General features: G+C 55.4%; 1 protein-coding gene across 5 annotated transcripts in view; it reads right to left on the minus strand.

Annotated features, from left to right (window-relative positions):
* The window catches only part of WNK3 (WNK lysine deficient protein kinase 3), a 54504-nt gene extending 39813 nt beyond the window's left edge, over nucleotides 1-14691 (minus strand). For 3 of the 5 annotated variants that reach the window (XM_051967838.1, XM_051967841.1, XM_051967839.1), the window contains exons 1-3: nucleotides 4596-4940; nucleotides 2739-3359; nucleotides 101-273 (exon numbers count right to left, since the gene is read on the minus strand). In XM_051967838.1, the coding sequence (XP_051823798.1) occupies nucleotides 101-273; nucleotides 2739-3242 (677 nt within the window). In that variant the 5' untranslated portion in view covers nucleotides 3243-3359; nucleotides 4596-4940. Of the gene's footprint in view, nucleotides 1-100; nucleotides 274-2738; nucleotides 3360-4595; nucleotides 4942-14397 lie in introns of those variants that run through there. The other 2 variants (XM_051967837.1, XM_051967836.1) reach the window with 2 other exon arrangements.
* Nucleotides 14692-18002: the final 3311 nt, after the last annotated feature.

The following is an 18002-nucleotide window of genomic DNA, read 5'->3' on the forward strand; positions in this document are numbered from 1 at the left end:
TCCCCCAACACACCCCACAGACACCCACATTCAGCCACTTACAAATCACCAATTCACACCCGTCCTCCCCTCACACTAGCCCAAAGTCAAGTTAACTCACGTTTTTAAAGTGCCCGATGTCATGAGCTCGGTCACAAGGACAATGCACTTTTTCCCTTTCACTGTGGACTCCCAAGAATCGTAGAATCGGACTATGTTAGGATGCTGAAGCCCCTTCAGCATCTCGGCTTCCTCTTTGAATCTCTGCTGCTCGGCTTTACTCAGTTTCCGGTCCTGAAATGGAGAAGGGATTTCGGAATCGGTGAGATGAAAAGGCATTTCCCACCCGAGAAAGTTCTCAGACATTCAGAGTCTCGGTGGGAGCAGAAAGCTCTCCCTACAGCTGCTCTGTCTGCTCAGTGGCTTGAGTCTCGGGAAGAAGGCCTGTGGTCTGTGTTCCCCGCACTGCTGCCCTCTACGGGGTCTCTCACCATCAGCGTGCGAGCTCCAGGACCGCAGGGCCCCACTCTGCTTTCCGCCTCTAGCTCCTGCTTAGCACAGGGCCCGGCATCTAGTAGGTGACACATCAAAGAGGTTTCCTTCATTTCTCCATTCACCAGTTAAAACGCACAAAAGAACGATTCGCCAGTAATGCTTCTCCCTCAGAATCTGTCCAGCTAACTGACGAGATTTTCCAACAGCCTTTGCCTCTTCGGTCAGGTACCTAGCTAGTAGTTAGTTCCAGAACTGTACTGACTCCAAATATCTTTAGCTTGGATGGCAGAAAAGGCCTAGAATTCTAACTGTCTCACGCTCGATCAACAGACTAGAGAGCTGGTAAGGGAATCTACAGAGCAAAGAAAAGAGCATCAGTGATTCTGGAGTCAGGACTAGGGGGCGATTCTGAGGTCTCCCACTGACTACCTGTGGGAGCTCAGGAAACTCCCAAGCACTCGGCAATTAGGGCGGGAGCCCGGTCCCGGACTGCGGAGACAACCGCACTCCCACAGGAGCTTCTGGGAAAGAACGCTGCTCAAATTTCCTCCTCCCCTATTGGCAGATAATTACAGGATGATTCACTTTAACATTTGTTTTGGAAAATCCCATTAATTGTAGGAAGCAGAAACCCAGACTGTGAGGACCACCTCCCTACTGCCAGTGTGCTAAGTGACTTATCACTAATGCGTGCTGCAAACCTGCCACTTTCTGCACCAACCCGGGCAAACTGGCGGGGTGCCCCGGCGCGGAATCCCGTTTCCAGGCCACCTAGGCGTGAGCCTCGGCTAAAGGAGGGGGACGAGGCCACGGACCCTCGGGAACTGAGTGATCCCAAAGCCTCCAAATTCTGTGCCCACGGATGCGTGGCTTCACAACATGGGGCCCTGGGGCTGGGGCTCGAATCATCTGAAGAATGGGAGCAACCAATTCAAGCTGAGAGTGAGCCGCCCCGAGACACCTCAGTAACGAGCCCAAAGACAGCCAGCCCTATCCCCACCCCCTTCATTCCCAGTGACAGACGTGGATGGACAAACAGGGACTGATTTTCCCTGATCTGGAAGGCCAAATGGCAAGTTCTTGAGAACTGGCAGACCTCTTGGTCACTTCCATCCTGAATCAATTTGAATTCAGCACCTACTATGTGCCAGGCCCTGGGCCAAGTGCTGAGAATGCAGAGGCAAAAACCAGGTCCTGACCTCAAGGGGCTCCCAGGCTAATGGAGGAGACCACAAGAACCAGCCGCAGGGAGGCACTAGAATTCAGAGGGTTTGGGAAAGGCTTCTTGTAGACTGGAGGAACACACCCCCCTCACCGCAGGGGTCCCCGAGACTCTGTCCTGGGCCCCAAGGGACACGCCCTCCCTCACCACAGGGGTCCCCGAGACTCTGTCCTGGGCCCCAAGGGACACGCCCCCCTCACCGCAGGGGTCCCCGAGACTCTGTCCTGGGCCCCAAGGGACACGCCCCCTCACCACAGGGGTCCCTGGGGCTCTGTCCTGGGCCCTTTGCTCTTCCCGCTCTAGACCTCCCATGGATCGAATGACCATCTAACTCTATGCTAATTCCCAGATCTCCCTTTCCTGCCTGGGCGGCATCTGAAATGCCACCCCTCCCCCCCCAAAAAGAACTCATTCTCTTTCCCCCTAAACCCTCTCTACCTCCTACCTTTTTCTTTTTACTGTGGAAGGTAACCCAATCCCTCAGATTCCCCAACTAGGAGTCATCCCGAACTCCTCTCTATCAGCCCCCCTCCTCCCCCAAGTCCAATATGGTGCCAAAGCCTGTGGTTTTCACTCCTTCTCTCCTGATACCGCCTCTCTCCCTCCTGAACCACCTTCAGCAGCTGCCAGGGGGCCGGCCTGCCTTGAGTCTCAGTCCAGTCCACCTGACAGCTGGCCATCACAGGGATTTTTTTCCCAGAGGGTGGATCCAACCATGTCACCCCCTGAATCAACAAACTACAGGGACTCCCTATTGTCTCTTTAACATGATTCCCTTTGTTTTGGAAAATCCCATTAACTGTAGGAAGCAAAAGCCCAAACTGTGGGGAAACCCAGAGAGGCCTAGCTCAAAATTAGTAGGAAGAAGGCAGAGGGAGAGAGATAAGAGACAGAGATGGGAGACACAGAGAGATGGAGAGAAACCACACTCGTAGAGGGAGGAGAGAGAGGGTGAGGGGCAACACACCCCAGGGGCACCCTTCCAGCTGGCAAACCTCCCAAGCCGGGCTGACAGCAGGAGAGGCGCGTAGAGTGCACTAACCTGTAACTCACACCAGGCGACCTCCACCCAGGTTTCTGTGTCTAACCCTTTAAACACTGTCTTGAAGGCTCCTCGGCCCAGCTCGATGTCAAACTTCAGGAAGCGGCCACTCGGGGAAGTGGCCACTGCCTTCATTTCTGCTTCTTCCTCTATCTCTTTTTCGCTTTTCTCCTTAGAGGTCTCAGAAGTCGGTTTGGAGCCTGATGGTCTCCCGGGGCTAGCCAGGCGAGCTGTTTTTGGAGTGCTCCGGGGGTGGTCGGCTTTAGGAGATGGCTCCGAACCCTGCTCATCGTCCATCATCTCCGTGCTCTTCCGAAAGACCCTGGTCCTCTCGGCGGTCCTCCCGGAGGGCTCCCCAGTTGTGGGGAAGCCGCCGGCGTCTTCCTTTGGCCTCGTCTCCATCGCTAACCCCGCGGCCACCGGGAGAACTCCGCTGCCCAAAGAGCCCCCATCAGGTTTTTCCGAGTCTTCGGTGCTCGCCGGCTCGCCCGAATCTGTTGCCATCGCAGTGAAATTAAGGTTGGCACAAGAACTGTTCACACTCGTCTCTTCAGGCCAGGCACATCAACATCACTGGGGTGTTTGTCCTTTCATGCTGTTACACGGAATTCCCATAGCAACCTGGGGGATAGAGCACACGGTCAAAACGCCCCTCGCATGAAGGCGAGTGTCACGTGGAAAGCCACCCTTCCCTCCTTCGGACAGAGGACCGAGCCGACCCCCACAGCCATCCCTGGCCCTGCCGTGACCCTCTCCCGGCGCCCGCTCTAAAAAGACCCACGGAGACCCGAGCTTCCCCACTTCCCGGCTCTCCATCGGGGAAAAGTTTAGGAAGCAAAGCTAAACAAAGGAGCGCGAGGCTTTTAGTAAGGCAAAAGAATGGCGCGGGCCAGCCTTTTGGCACTGGAGAAGAAAGAAGTCACAGCGAGCACGGCCTCCGCCAAAACACGTTACGGGAAGAAGCCAGAGACCTGGAGGACCCTCGGGTCAGGCGGCAGAAAGTGATGCCGACCATTTAGTCTAACTAATCAGGGCCTTGTCAGATGTCTCCCCACGTTCGATTAGAGGGTCCTTTCTGCCTAGTGAGAGAATTGAAAAGAGACTCCCGGCTGGGCTGAACGGCACCCAGGGCTGGCCAACGGCACCCCCGAAAGTTTTTGTAGTGGACTGGGCAGCTCCACTCAAAGGCCAGCGGGGAGGAGGCCGAGCCAGGGAGATCCCAGACGGCACCAGGCTTTCCGAAGGCCCAGGAAATGACGCTGCAGTACTATCCTCCCACCCCTCGCCCCCTGACACACATCCCCCCTTTATCTGCCTCCTGACCTACATCCCCTCTTTATCTCTCCCCCTCCACCTTCCCATCCCCTTCTTCCTTCATCTCTTCCCTCTACTCCCTACCCCCCCATCCCTTCTCCCTCTACCCTCCCATTCTTCCCTACCCCACCACCCCCACTCCCCTCTACCCCATCCCCCTCCATCTCTCTCCTCTACCCCCACTCCTACTATCCCCTACCCTACCCCTACCCCCTCTGTCTCTCTCCCTCCCCCACCCCCTCTCTACTCCCTATTCCCCCATCCATCTTTGCCCCCACTCTGCCATCCCCTCTATCTCCCCTCTACTCCCCTCTCCCCTCCATATCCCCCCTTTCCCCATCCCTTCTCTCCTCCATTTCTCCTCCTCCCCTCTCTCCCCCTTACCCCTCTCAGAGCACTCGGCCTACCCGATTCCCACTGAAGTGACAGTAAGCCCAGTAAGATTTTCAAATCCTAAGTCCCCCAGGTAGAAAATGCCTCAGGGTGTGGGCGCCGCTCTGAACTACCCCCACCCCAGGCCCTCCCCCGTGTTGGGGTGGGTACCTGATGGCTGCCGCCCAGACACCTCATTGAAGAGAGATCACAGTTACATAGGGAAGAAAGGAAGCTCCCCGAACAGCTCCAATACATGTTCCAAAGTGCTTTCCTGCCTGTGACACCCCCGGTTCCTCCCTTGTTCTGAGGTGACTTTCTCCTCCAACCCCAATATCAGGCTTGGTGCCAGTGGCCAGAGTGGAGAATGGCCAAGCCCACCCAGTTCTAGAAGATTTTCATCAGAGGGCCGGGAGGGAGGCTGGGGGAGCCCGGTTGGGGAGCAGCAGTGGGCTGGTAGCAGGGGCCCGCAGGGCCAGCCTTGGAGTGGGGCCGGGACCAGGCTCTACCATTCTTTAGGAGCCCTGCCCTGCAGCATCATCAACTGCTCATTGTCTGATGTCACAGAGGGCGAGCCGGGCCCTGGCTGGAGGGAGGCTTGGGGGAAGCCAGGGATAGGAACAGGGGTGAGGGTGTGGGCGAAAGCTCTCTCTCCCAAATGATGTCTCCCAAGCAGCCCCCAAATGCCCCCACTCCCGGAATTGGCCCTGGCCCTTCCCTGTGGTCAGCACAGGCTCCCCCCCACTTTCTCACACCACACTTAGAGATGAACTCTCACAGATGTGCATCCGACAGTGGACAAAATACACCCAACCACCCCACTCTCAAACGAGGCTCTGAGACTTCTGGTGTCCCCAAGGCCCAACACTGTTGCTTTACAGAGCAGGAAACTGAGGAAATCAGTGGGGAAATTCCCCTGCTCGTGGGGGAGGGGGAGGGGGAAGAGAGGGAAGAAGTATTAGAGCAAGAATTAAATCAGGTCCCCTGACTCCAAGTCCGATGAGCTTTTCAGGAATGGGTTAGCAAACGCAGCCTTTCTCCCAAGCTGCCTTCAGTAGCTGGGACCTTGCACTGGAGCTGGCCCCTCTCCCCCAAGGCAGACCACAATCACTCCACACCTCGGGGCAGCCAGAGAGCCTGGAGGAGGCCCACGTCTACAGACTGTTGATGTTCATGGCCTTTTCCTTTAGTTCAAGTTCCCAGTTCCGTATTAATCTGGTCCATCTGCACCCGGCAGGGTTGCGGGCCCGACATCTCGGCCTAAAGAGGCGATCTTCTGCCAGGATTGAAAAAGGCAATGAGGGGAGCTAAGGCCGATCCCAAAGCAGAGGAGTCTAACTGGCTGTCCCGGAGCCCCCACAGCTTAGTACATTTGGGGGGGATCCCGGGAAAATGTTTTTCTGTGTATAAGAGATATGTGACTCTATAGGAAGCCAATTCTATTAAAACACAGTAAACCCAGCTTCCTGGGCTAAAAATGGATTCCCCTAATTTTCTGAACCCAGAAACCCAGTCTCATGGGATCCAGGGCTTGGTTAGGATACTCGAAGTTTGGCTTCTTTAAAATATTTTATCTTTCCCAGGTTCATGTAATATTTTGTTTTTGTTTTTATTTTTTGTTTTTTTTAATACTTTTAATTAAATTACTTTTTATTAAAGTAAATTAAATTTAAAATACTTTTAATATTTGTTTTTAAAACTTGGAGTTCCATAAAGTCTCCATTTCTCCTTCCCCCAATCCCCCAATTAAGAAGGCACATGTAAAGTGATATAAAACATTCCCATAAAAGTCATGGTGTGGAAGAAAACAGATCCTCCCCCCCCCCCCCCCCAAACTTACAAAAAATAAAGTTAAAAACCAAAAGCTTCATTCTGTATTCAGGCGCATCAGTTCTTTCGGGGGGAGGCGGGGGATAGCATTTTTCTTCCAAAGTCCTTCAGAGTAGCCTAGGATCCGTTGCAAAGTCATCCCTAACTGATTGCTCCCCACCCCCAACATTGCCATTTATACATGGTTCATTTTGCTTTTCCTGAGCTCACGGAGGACTTTCCAGGTTTTTCTGAGAACGTCCTGCTGGTCATTTCCCACAGAACAATGGGACTCCATCATAATCACAGACATCCCCTCCACTGCCAATCCTTGGCCTGAGAAAAGCGCTGTGAAATTTTTGTACTTACAAATGAGATACAGCGCTTAAGCCCTGCTCCCCCATCGTTAAATCATGGGCCCTTTGAGGGCAGGCGGTGGCTGGCTTGGCCACATCTCCAGTATTTAGCAGACAGCTTGGCCCAGGGCACCTCGCGCACACTGAAAAAACAACTGATGGCGACGGCTGGCCTTCCCAGAGCAACCTTCTCTGCTGGAGAATCCCCGTCACCAAACAAAGGAGATTGCTCACCAAGCCAAGCAGTCTCCCTCTAAAGGCCCAAGGGAAGCTTTCAGCTACACAGAGGCTTAAGAATAAGGACTTCTCCAGCGAGAATGAAAGATGGAATCTTTCCTAAAGGAGACATTGGTCCTGGCCTGCCATCACTCCCCCCTCCCCCAGCACCATTCCCAACTACTCAGCCTTCTTGCATCTACCCTAATGGCAACAGGCAGGCCAGTTTTCCCAAGGATCTGCTCACAATAGACTTTCGAGGCCTTGACCCTGTGCTATTCCACCAAAGCCTTTACCTCTTCTTAACTGATAGGAGCCCTGCCCATCCATCAGGCCTCCAGGGCTACTTTAACTTTGTCGTTTTTTATTTGCCACCAAAGAATAGAAAACTGTTTTAAAACCTAGTTGGTGAGCCGTTTTTTTTCCTACCGAATACCCCTGACCCAGAAAAAATCCAGACCACAGACGAATCGCCAACAAGTGTTCCCGTTCCCTGCCCGCTCTTCCCCCAGGCCTGCAAGACAGGGGGCTGCCGCCACTCTCCCCATTTCACGGCAGAAGTTCTGCAAGCTCCAATACCTTTGGCCCCTGGCTAACGGGGCTCAAAATGGCCACGGCAGCCGCATCCTTGGCCCTCGCACTGGCACCACGAGCTGGGGTTAGACTGCCTGCTCTGGCCCCTTCCCGTTCTGCCTAAGGGTCACGAGATTATTTGAAGGCCACAAGTAATGGCAAACGGCTCTGACTCCCACAAGTTTCTCCTTGCATCAAACTGCTCCCAAGTCTTTTGGTCCCTTACAGCCGAGCAGACTAAAACAATCATCGTTTAACTAAAAGGGAAGGGAGGAGGGAGGAAGAGGAAGAGGAGGGAAGGGGAGGAGGGCTGGAGGAAGGAGAAGAGGGAGGGAGGAAGGGGAGAAGGGAGGAAGGAAGAAGAGGAAGGGGAGGAGGGAGGGAGAAGAGGAAGAAGGGAAGGATGATTGGAGGAGGGAGAAGGGAGGTAAGCAAGAGGAGGAAGGGAAGGAGGGGGGTAAGGAAGGGAAGGAAGGGGAGGAGGGGGATAAGGAAGGGAAGGAAGGGGAGGACGGGGTAAAGAAGGGGACAAGGAAGGAGAGGAGGGGGTAAAGAAGGGGCGAAGGAAGGGGAGGAGGGGGATAAGGAAGCAGAAGAAGGGGGGGTAAGGAAGGGAAGGAAGGGGAGATGGGGGGTAAGGAAGGGAAGGAAGGGGAGGAGGGGGAAGGAAGGGAAGGAGGGGGAAAGGAAGGGGAGGAGGGGGTAATGAAGGGAAGGAAGGGGAGGAGGTGGGGGTAAGGAAGCGAAAGAGGGGGAGGAGGAGGTAAAGAAGGGGACAAAGAAGGAGAGGAGGGGGTAAAGAAGGAGACAAGGAAGGAGAGGAGGGGGTAAAGAAGGGGACAAGGAAGGAGAGGAGGGGGTAAAGAAGGGGACAAGGAAGGGGAGGAGGGGGATAAGGAAGCAGAAGGGGGGGTAAGGAAGGGAAGGAAGGGGAGGTGGGGGTAAGAAAGGGATGGAAGGGGAGGAGGGGGTAAGGAAGGGATCAAGAAAGGGGAGGGTAAGGAAGGGAAGGAGGGGGGTAAGGAAGGGGAGGAGGGGGTAAGGAAGGGGAGAAGGGAGAGTAAAAAGGAGAGGAAGTTGAGGAGGAAGAAAATAAGAAGAAAAGGGGGAGGAGGAAGAAAGGAAGAAGAGAAAGGGGAGGAGGAAGAAAGGAAGAGGAAGAAGGGGAGGAGGGGGAAGGAAAAGGGAGGAGGGAAGAGGAGGAAGGAAGAGGAGGAAGGGGAGGAGGAAGAAAGGAAGAGAAAGGGGAGGAGGGAGGGAGGAATAGGAGGAAGGGGAGGAGGAAGAAAGGAAGAGGAGGAAGGGGAGGAAGAAAGGAAGAGAAAGGGGAAGAGGGAGAAAGGAAGAGGAGGAAGGGGAGGAGGGGGGAGGAAAAGGAAGAAGGGGAGGAGGGAAGAAGGAAGAGGGAGGGGGGAGGGAGGGGAGAGGAGAAGAGAGGGAGGGGAAAGGGAGAAGGGAGGAGGGGAGAGAAGAAGGGGAGGAGGGAGGAGGAAGGGGAGAAAGGGGGTAAGGAAGAAGGGGAGGGAGGTAATTAAGGGGAGGGGGGGTAAGGAAGGGGAGAAGGGAGGTAAGGAAGAAGGAGAGGAGCAAGAGGAGATTGAAGGGGATGAGGAAAAAGAAGAGGAAGAGGAAGAAGGGGGAAAGGAAGAAGGGGAAGAAGGGGAGAAGGGAAGGAGAAGGGGAGGACAGGAAGAAGAAGAGGAAGAAGAGAAGAAGAGAAGGAAAGTGTAACCTTCAGAAACACTTGGTGAATTAAACCCTTTTAACATGGGAAATGGAGGGGACCTGGATGGAAACTGAGTGGCTGGAGATGCTGCTCACAAAAGCCATTTACTGAAGGGAGAGACTCGGCAGCAGGTGGTCCCCGATGCCGAAGAGCCAGCAAACCAGCCTCAGGTGTGCCCGTGGTGTGACCGCCCCGCTCTGTGTCTCTCTGATCCTCGGCCAGGAAGGCCGTGCTGGCTCTCCTTGAGAGAGCCTGGCGGGCGGCTGCCTGGAAACTGCTCTGGTCAAGAGGATTATTCCCAGCCCTGCCTAACGAAAAGCCTCCATGACACGTAAGAAGTTTCAAAGCAAGCACGGGAGGGCGGAGGCAGCCCTGGGAAGTGAATGCGTGCCGAGTCTGCTCCTTATTGGCCCGGGTGGCCTCGGAAGGCTTCCTTTCACTCCTGAACTCAAGGCCCGTCATCATTGGGGAGCTCCACAAGGCTCCCCAAATCAACAAAAAGACTGGCATAAGTCACAATTTCTTCCAACTAAAAAGTGAAAGTCACAAGACACCCCTCCCTACACTGTCCCTACACCCGGACACCTATTACGGCTAGTGGGGTGTAGGCGTGGGAGTAGAGGCTGGGGTATCTGTATGGGTGTAGAGATGTGTGTAGGCATCTGTGTAAGTGTAGGGAGGGTATAGATGTCTAGGTGTAGGTAGGGTATAGGAAGGATGTGGGTGTAGGGAGAGTACAGGTGTAGTGAGGGTGTAGGTGTGGGTATAGGTGTAGAGGGAGGCATGGGTGTAGGGAGGGTGTAGGTGAGGGTATGAGTATAGGAAGGGTATAGGTGTAGTGGGGGAGGGGGGAGTTGTCAGGATGTAGGTATTGGGGTGTAGGGATCACCTACACCTTCCCTACATCCCCTATACCTACAAAGACACTCCTCTTACATCTGCAGACTCCTGCCCCCTGTACAACCACCCCCAATACCTCCACCCTCCCTACACCTAGAGATTCCTATGCCTACATCCACACCTACCTCTACACACGCTTCTACACATAGATATGCCACCCTATGCCTACCTCCCACTGTGCACCTATATCCCGGAGCCCACACTCACACCTTCGGGGGGGGGGGCTCGGGGAGCTGCGATCACACTTCCTTTCGGAAGCCGTCCGGGTCGTCTGACTCTCCCCGCTTTCTGGAAATCCCAAGAGTGCTCTTCCCTGGCCCCACCCTTCCCACCCACTTCAGACAGATAAAGAAGCGGGCTGGGAGAAGAGCTACTTTGCTTCCTAGTTCCCACCCCAGTCAAAAGGCCAGCGTGTGACTAAGAAAGTACTTCTCCTCCGGATCTGGGAGAACGTTCCGCACCAGGGGCTGAGGCTACGACTTAGGAATCCAGGCCACTCACAAAGTGGCAACAGCAGCGGGGGGTGGGGGGGTGGGGGGGAGCAAAGTCCTTACTTTTCTTTCCCATCTTCCATCTCCCTGCCCCCAGGTTTGCACAGAACAGCTCAAGGTAGCATCAGACTCCATTGGGCAGAGCCCCTAGCCTGGCCATCGAGTCACAGGGAACGACGCCTCAGCGGACAGCCCAGCCTTCCGCCAAAGGCCCTTTCAGACCCCGTTCCCGTTGGCCGAGGAAGGCTGGCTGCCAGCCCGCTTTACTTCTGTGGAAAACCACAACCGAGATGATTTTGGGAACGAGCCAAGGAGCCCTTCCTGCACTTCTCCTCCGCTCAACCTGCTTGGCCGCCCCCAACCATGACCCGAGCTTGGCTTTCACTTCTATTGTGATCTCCAGGGGTAATTTTGTAGCAACGCTGACTTCTGAAAAGAGGGACAAGTTCGGGTCAAGGGGGTAAAAGTCATCCGCTTTGGGTGCATAAGAGCCCGGAGCTCTTGCCACTGGCCGGGAGTGATCAATTTTAGCCAAGGGTTAATTAAAAGTCAAGTACAAGGATTTGAAGGCAGCTTAAGGACCTGAAATCAGGAGATCTCTGCTCCCTAAGTTCAAGCTGGTCTCAGACACTTCCTAACTGTGTGACCCTGGGCAAGTCCCTGACCCAATTTGCCTTCCTTCCTCATCACCAAAATGAGCTGGGGAAGGAAAGGAAAAATGGGAAACCACTCCAGACTCTCTGCCAAGAAGATCCATCCCAAAGGGGGTCACAAAGAATCAGAAATGACTCTTTCTCCTCCTCGTTGCCAACAACAACAGGTTCGGAAGCAGTTTCTGGGACAAACTGGGGAGACTGGTCTTGTGGGGAATGGCCCAAACACTTGACTAAGAGCGCAGAGCCTCGGTGTCTTCAGTTATAGACCCACATTTATACACTCTTCTGCCCCGCGTGCTAAGGAGATGTTTGCCATACAAGCGGAAGGAAGGGGCTACTTGCCCCAACACACTCAGCTGAGTAACAATAATGGCCGCACAGTCACAATCCGCACGCTCGCTCCCCCAAGTCCCTCCTTAGGAGAAAAGCATGAGTTGTAACCAGAGGCAAGCCAGAGGGTTGATCCCGGGACCTCTGGCAAACGGCCCAGCAAGGCGATCCATCCTCACCGAGTCGGCAGCTGGACTTTCGGAAGCCCAGAGCTGCCTAACCAAAGGAAGCTGCTCAATTTTCTGGTGACATGATCGTCACAGACCACCCTGGGCTTCTCTAGCCTCCCAGGCACCCGGCACAGGTACTGCTGGCTGTTCAAGTCCCTCCCTCCCCACTTGCCGAATCTGGGCTTTGGGGGGTTGAGAGAGTCCCAGGCTCTCTGCAGGATCACCTTGCTGGGCCAGTACAGCTCTGTAATGGGGCAGAGCTGGGACCGGCCAGGGGTCTAGCACCTGGCCCAGATTTCCACTCCCTACCACCTGCAGGAGCTAAGCAATCCAAAGTCACAAACCAAAGGAGAGCTTTTGGCCATCATCTTCTCTAAAAAGGGGGACCACCAGAAAGAGGAGGAGGGGAGGGGGACAAGGACAGAAGAGGCTGGGGGCTTTGCAAAAGTACTCCCTGAATTAAAAACCAAATGGAAAAGGAGGCGAGAGCTAACTGGCTCATTCCCGTAAGGAAAAAAGATGACCCCAGTGGCCCCGCTGTATACAGTTGCCTTGGCACCCAAGAGCACAGGCGGACTCCAGAAAACCAGCTAATTTTAGCAGGGGGGGGGGCGGGGAAGGGGAGGAAGATGGAGGGGATGGGGAAAAGGAGAGGAGGGAACGAGAGGAAGACGGCTCATATCGGGAGACCTGGCCTCCCCAGTTTTTACTGGAACAGTTCAGACACAAAGGACCCCTAGGCGAACTGGCCCCGATTCCCCAGTTTTGGTAAGCGTGGGGGAGGAGAGGGGGTCTCCCCTCCCCCCTCCCAGCCCGCCCAGCGCTTTGTCGTCCCCCCCCTCCCCTTCCCGCTCACTCGGGCCACGTGCTGGGGGATCCCCAGGCTCCCGATGTGAGCGGGGCTGCCAGCGGCCGCCACCGCTGCTCACTCCCCCTCCCCCCTCCCCAGCCGCCCGTCCCAGGGCCCTCGGGGCCTCCCCAGGTGCCAGGCGCTGCCCTCCACTAGCATCCTCCAGCGGCCCGGAGGCTCTAGCCCAGCAGCCTTCACTGACCGTGGCCCGCCTCCCGCAATTCACAGCCAGCTCGGAGGAGGGAGGGATGGGGAGGGGTCCCCCCACCTCTGCTCCCCACCCCATCCCACCTCCGCGCGCGCGCAGCACCTCACCTGCGGCCCCAGGGTGGGGGTGGGGGGCGGGGACCGGAGTAGGCTAGCGAAGCCGGCTCGGGCCGGCGGCGGGGGTGGGGGGGTGGGGGCGCGGCCTGGCCCCTTCCCCCCGCCCCCCGCCTCCTCCTCCGCGCCGCCCTCGGCTCGGCCTCAACCCCGGCCTCGGCGCTGCGGGGGGCGTCGAAGGCGGCTCCAGTCGCTGGGGGGAGGTTCGCGCTGGCCGGGCCGCTCCGGTCCGAGCAGCTGCAGGCCTGTCCGCGGGCCTGGCCTGTCCGCGGGCCTGGCCTGTCCTCGCTTCTCCTCACCCGGTAACCAGCAGCCCACCCGCCCGGTCGTTCGATCGTTCCCTCGCCGGCTGCGCGCGCCCCGGCCTAAGAGCCGGCCGCCAGGGGGAGGCCGCGAGGTTGGAGCTCGGGCCGCAGGCGGGCTGGGGGGGTGAGGGGAGGCCAGGAACCGGGAGGGAGGGGCTAGTGAGGGCTCCGCCTCCGAGTCGCTCGCTACGCTTGCGCTCTCGCCCGCCGGTCGCTTGGCGCCTGCGCCCAAAGTGTGAGAGAGGGAGGAGAGGGGAGAAGGGGGGGAGGGGGGAGAGACGCACCGAGCTGACCAGCGCCCTCCGGGAATGCCAGGTGGGCCCGAGTGCCAGGACCGACCCCTTCTGACGGTCTGGGGGATTCGAGCCGCAGCCCGTCAGGCGCGCGCACGTAGATTCCGAAGAAAGAGGGCCGACGCCACAGAAGCCAGGCATTCGGCGCGCACGCGCACCCACTCGCGCCCCTCCCCCCTTCCCTACCTCTCCCCCCCCACCTCCCCTCCCACCGGCTGCAGCTTTGGACCCGCGCACACGTTTCCGACACACACACACACACACACACACACACACACACACACACACACACACACACACTCTCACTCTCTCTCTCTCTCTCTCTCTCTCTCACACACACACACTCTCACTCTCTCTCTCTCTCACATCCCCCCTTCACACACACACACTCTCTCTCTCTCCCCATCTATGCTATAACCAGGGACCGAACTGATCCCCCAATAGGAGCCGGGTGAGAGACGAAGCTCCCGCGGATGTCCCCGCACCATGCCCCCGTTTTCCCTTTGCCCTGTTCCCCCTGTCCATTAACTACTCTAGTTCTCCTTTCTCCCTCTCCATCTCTCTTCCCTCCTTTTCCTCTCCATTTTTTCCTTTGCCTCCACACTCCGATTTCCCCTCTATCCATCCTCTCCCTCTTCCATCTTCCCTCTTCTCATCTCCGCCTCATCTCGTCTCCTCCCTCTTTTCCTCCTCCCATCCATCGTCTCCCCTCCCTCCTTTCTCTTCTTTCATCCCTTCTTTTGAGTCCCTCCATCTCTCGCTCTTCCCCTTCCACCCCACTTGCCCCCTTCCTCTCCCTCCTCTCCCCTATCTCTTCTTTCCCCCTTTCCTCTTCGCCATTCCTACTCCCGCACTCTCCACCTCTTTCCACTCCGTTCTCCTCCCTCCATCCTTTCTCTCGGACCTCTTTCCTCACCTCTCCATTCCCGCACCCTCTAGTCCCCCGGCCCTCGGGGGGGGACCCAAGCCCACTCTACCTAAGGTGCACCGGGGCTCGAGGACATCGAAGTCGTCGCGTGGCCGGCCGGAGACCCTGGGGTGTGCGCGCGCGCCCGCGCGCGCCTGGCAGCTTACAGCGAATCCGGAGAGGGACTGGCGGGGGGGCGGGGAAAAGGCGGGGCGGTGGAAAAGGGGCAGGGCAATGGAGCCTTCGAAGTTGCCTAGGAGCCGCCCTGGGTAGGGCGGGGCGTTCCACCCCGGCACGTGCTGGGCGCGTGCAGCCACCGTCGTTCCGACTCCGCAGAGCCAGTCGGTGACGTGAGGCACCGCCGCTGCCGCCACCACCTCCTCCTCTACCGCCGGTGCTGCCGCCGCCGCCGCCGCCGCCGGGTGCGAGTGGTGCGGCCCCGTGCGAGCGCCGCCCCAGCGTCCGGCTCCTTTTACCTGATTGGAATGAGACGGTTCAGAACGCGGGAGGCGCCGCTGACGCCAGCCGCCTGCGGGAACAATGGACGATTGGGAGGGGGGGGGGGAACGGGGGCGGGCCAAGGGAGGAATTAAGGGAAGGCCGGGAAAGGCCTTCCCCTCCCAGTGCCTGTCCCGTTTCCAAGGCAACCGGGAGCTTCCCTTTCCCACTCCACCCCTGCGGGGCACTCCACCCCTGCGGGGCACTGCCTTTTGGCAGCTCCCTCTGGGTTATTTCAAGGTGCCGCTGGGCCTCTCCTTCTAGTCCCACGCAGTTTATCAATTCAACTGGCTGCTTCTCCTCCAGGCAAGCCTGCCTTCCCCCCAAACTTTAGCCCCACAATATCCCTCTCAGAGACACTGCCCACAGTAAACCATCACCCCCCAACTCGGGAATCCTCCGTGGTTCCTTACTGTTCATAGGACCAAGTGGAACCTTTGTGTCTGCTTGCCATTAGGGGCCCTTCACAGGGGTGGAGAGCTAACCCTGACTTTTCTATGGCTCTGTCTGCCAGCCCACAGTGCTTTGGGTTCAGATACTCCCCACCTCCCCCAGGACTGGAATCCTTTTCTGTCACTAGACTTTGCTTCCTGTCCTACACCTTGGGTTATGGCCAAAGTGGATACTGGTACAGCCTTTCCTGAATTTACCTGGCTCTGACTGGAACACGGTCCAGACTTGGGCATTGCTCCAAAATCCTATAACCTACATTTCAAAGCCCAATTCACTTTAAGGTACACTTTATTGTGGATAAGGCATTTCCATCCCTGTCTTTGGATCCTTAGGAGGCCTTAGGAAGGGAGCTGATGGAAGTCAGTAAAATCTGCATCCAAATCCAGCCTCCAGGTTGGACAAGTACTTTAACCCCTCAGAATCCCTCCACAACTCTCTGAAGCAATAAGCAGTGACAGATCTCCATTAATGAAGGCAGTATCCTCACTGGGATCTCCATATACCAAGGAAATTGTCAGTCTCCTTCCCTCCCCCCACCAACTCCACTAGAATCCTCAGGGTTACTGATTATTCTTCTTTGGCCTCTGATTAGCTAATTGAATGCTCTTTCCTACTACACTGCATTTCTCCTAGGACAGAGACAAGGTGTTTCTTTCAAGAAGTAGAACTGGGAGCCATGACTTCGAATTCTACTTCAATAGGACTAGAAGCAAGTCAGTTTCTGTTCCTGGGCTTCAGTTAGTTCCCTGATGGACAAAGGGCAATAAATATGCTATATTTCCCACTTTAATTCTGAAAGTGCTAAGGGTTAGAGTCGTCGCCGCCGCCGCCACTGCCTCTGCCCCCACCGATAGTAGCAGTCCTGGTGATGGGAGTGCTAAGTAGCAGCAGTAGCACTACCATTTTTTTAGTAGCGTTTTTCCTCATCTGGGTTCACATTCCAACTCTGGTCCTCACCAAATATGTGATCTTAGACATGCAGTTTCCTCTAATGGACTCCTGGGGTTTTTTTGGCCCCTCCCAATTTGTTCATCTGAACAAATATTAGGCCCCCTCTTCTCCACCTTGAGCCCTCAACTAGAGTCTGCCCAGTGTCCCACAGCAGAATGTGCTGCCCCATGCTAGGAGCAGACTTACAAGAGGCCCCCAGCTTCAAGGTGCACCTATAAGGCCATGGAAGGACCTTCCAGACTCTGTACTCTAATCTGCCATTTGCAGGGGCAGGGAAAGACAGGATCTAGAACACAGTATCAGAAAATGGCTTTGGTGATGACAAGAGCCATTCTATAATAGGGCAGCTAGAATTTCCTTCGAATGAACATAGACACAAAGAGAAAATAGGATTCCCCAGAATGAGTCCCCACAAAATCTCTCCAGCTCTGTCATTCCATTTTCCTGTCCCTTGTTCCATTAAACGTCCTGAAGGAAACATGGTCCCCCCTGCTGTGTCCAGGGCTTTGTGTCAGGGCAACATTTAACTGGGCCTCCCCTCCCCCAGTCTACAATGAGGGGGTTGGGTAAGATAGACTTTGAGTTCCTCCCTCCCTCCCCCCCACAACTCTGGCTTCCAGTTCTAAGAAAAAGTCCTCAGCCAAGCCTGTGGGGGCTTACACTTTCTCTGTGTTTCCCTTTTGAGAAGTCTCAGAGCTTCTGTGGACCACTGACGACTAGGGGAGTAGGAAGAGAAGAGTAATTATAATTTCTCTTTCTAAACATCTTTTTCCTAACCCTACTACTGGCCATGATCTTCTCACGTGTCTTCATTGAATCCTCACCCTTCTTCACCCCGCATATTCAATCAGTTGCCAAATTTTGCTACTTGTATCTCATTTCATCTCCCCCATCCAAAGCTTTCTCTCTACTCACCTTCCTAGTTCACTTCCTTGCTTGTATCACTGCCTCCAGTCTATCTTTCAAGCTGCAGCCAAAGTAATTGCCCTTACATCTGACAGTGTGACACTCCAATGGATGTAATCAGTTTATCTTTCCTGGAACAAAGCAAATTTGCCAGATTTTCAAGATAGAAGGAATCTTAGAGATCATGAAATTAGATCTTCGTTTGACAGAAAGAGGGAAAACGGCTCACCGGAAGGGTAGAGGCCCAGGTCCACATCCCCCACTAAAACATAGAGAGTGGGCCAAGTTCCAGAGCTGAAAGTGACCTCAGTCCTCTAGTCTAACCCCATCACTGGGGGGAGATGATACTTAAGCCCCCTGAGAAGCAGCAGCTTAAAAATCACAAAGTCAGGAGGGACTGTTTCCACGGTCGAGAAATTGAGGCTTGGAGAGGGACAATACCAGTCGGGCACAGGGCATTTATGCATCTATTTCTATATCCTGTGTGTATTTTGACCAAATGAGATATTTGTAAAAAGTATTTAACACAGTGCCTCCCATGTAATAGGTACTATATAAATGCTTCTTCCCTTATCCCTATATAGAGGGGAAGGTGGGATGGGGAGGGGGGGGAGTTAAATGTCTATTTAATGACATTGATAGAAAGAGAGACTAGAAGTGGAAAGAGAGACACATACCCACCCACCTACAGGAACACAGAGACACAAAGAGAACAGAGGGAGGGTGTGGAGTATGGAGAAAAGATAAGGGAGGAAGGGAGGAGAAAGGGAAGGAAAGTATCACAGGCAGAGATAGAAATGAATAGAAAGGTACACTAAATCTAACAGAGGGAAGGAGGAAGAGATTGAGATACACATAGATTAAAAA

Source organism: Antechinus flavipes, chromosome X (assembly GCF_016432865.1).
Source record: "Antechinus flavipes isolate AdamAnt ecotype Samford, QLD, Australia chromosome X, AdamAnt_v2, whole genome shotgun sequence".
Taxonomy (NCBI): Eukaryota; Metazoa; Chordata; class Mammalia; order Dasyuromorphia; family Dasyuridae; genus Antechinus; species Antechinus flavipes.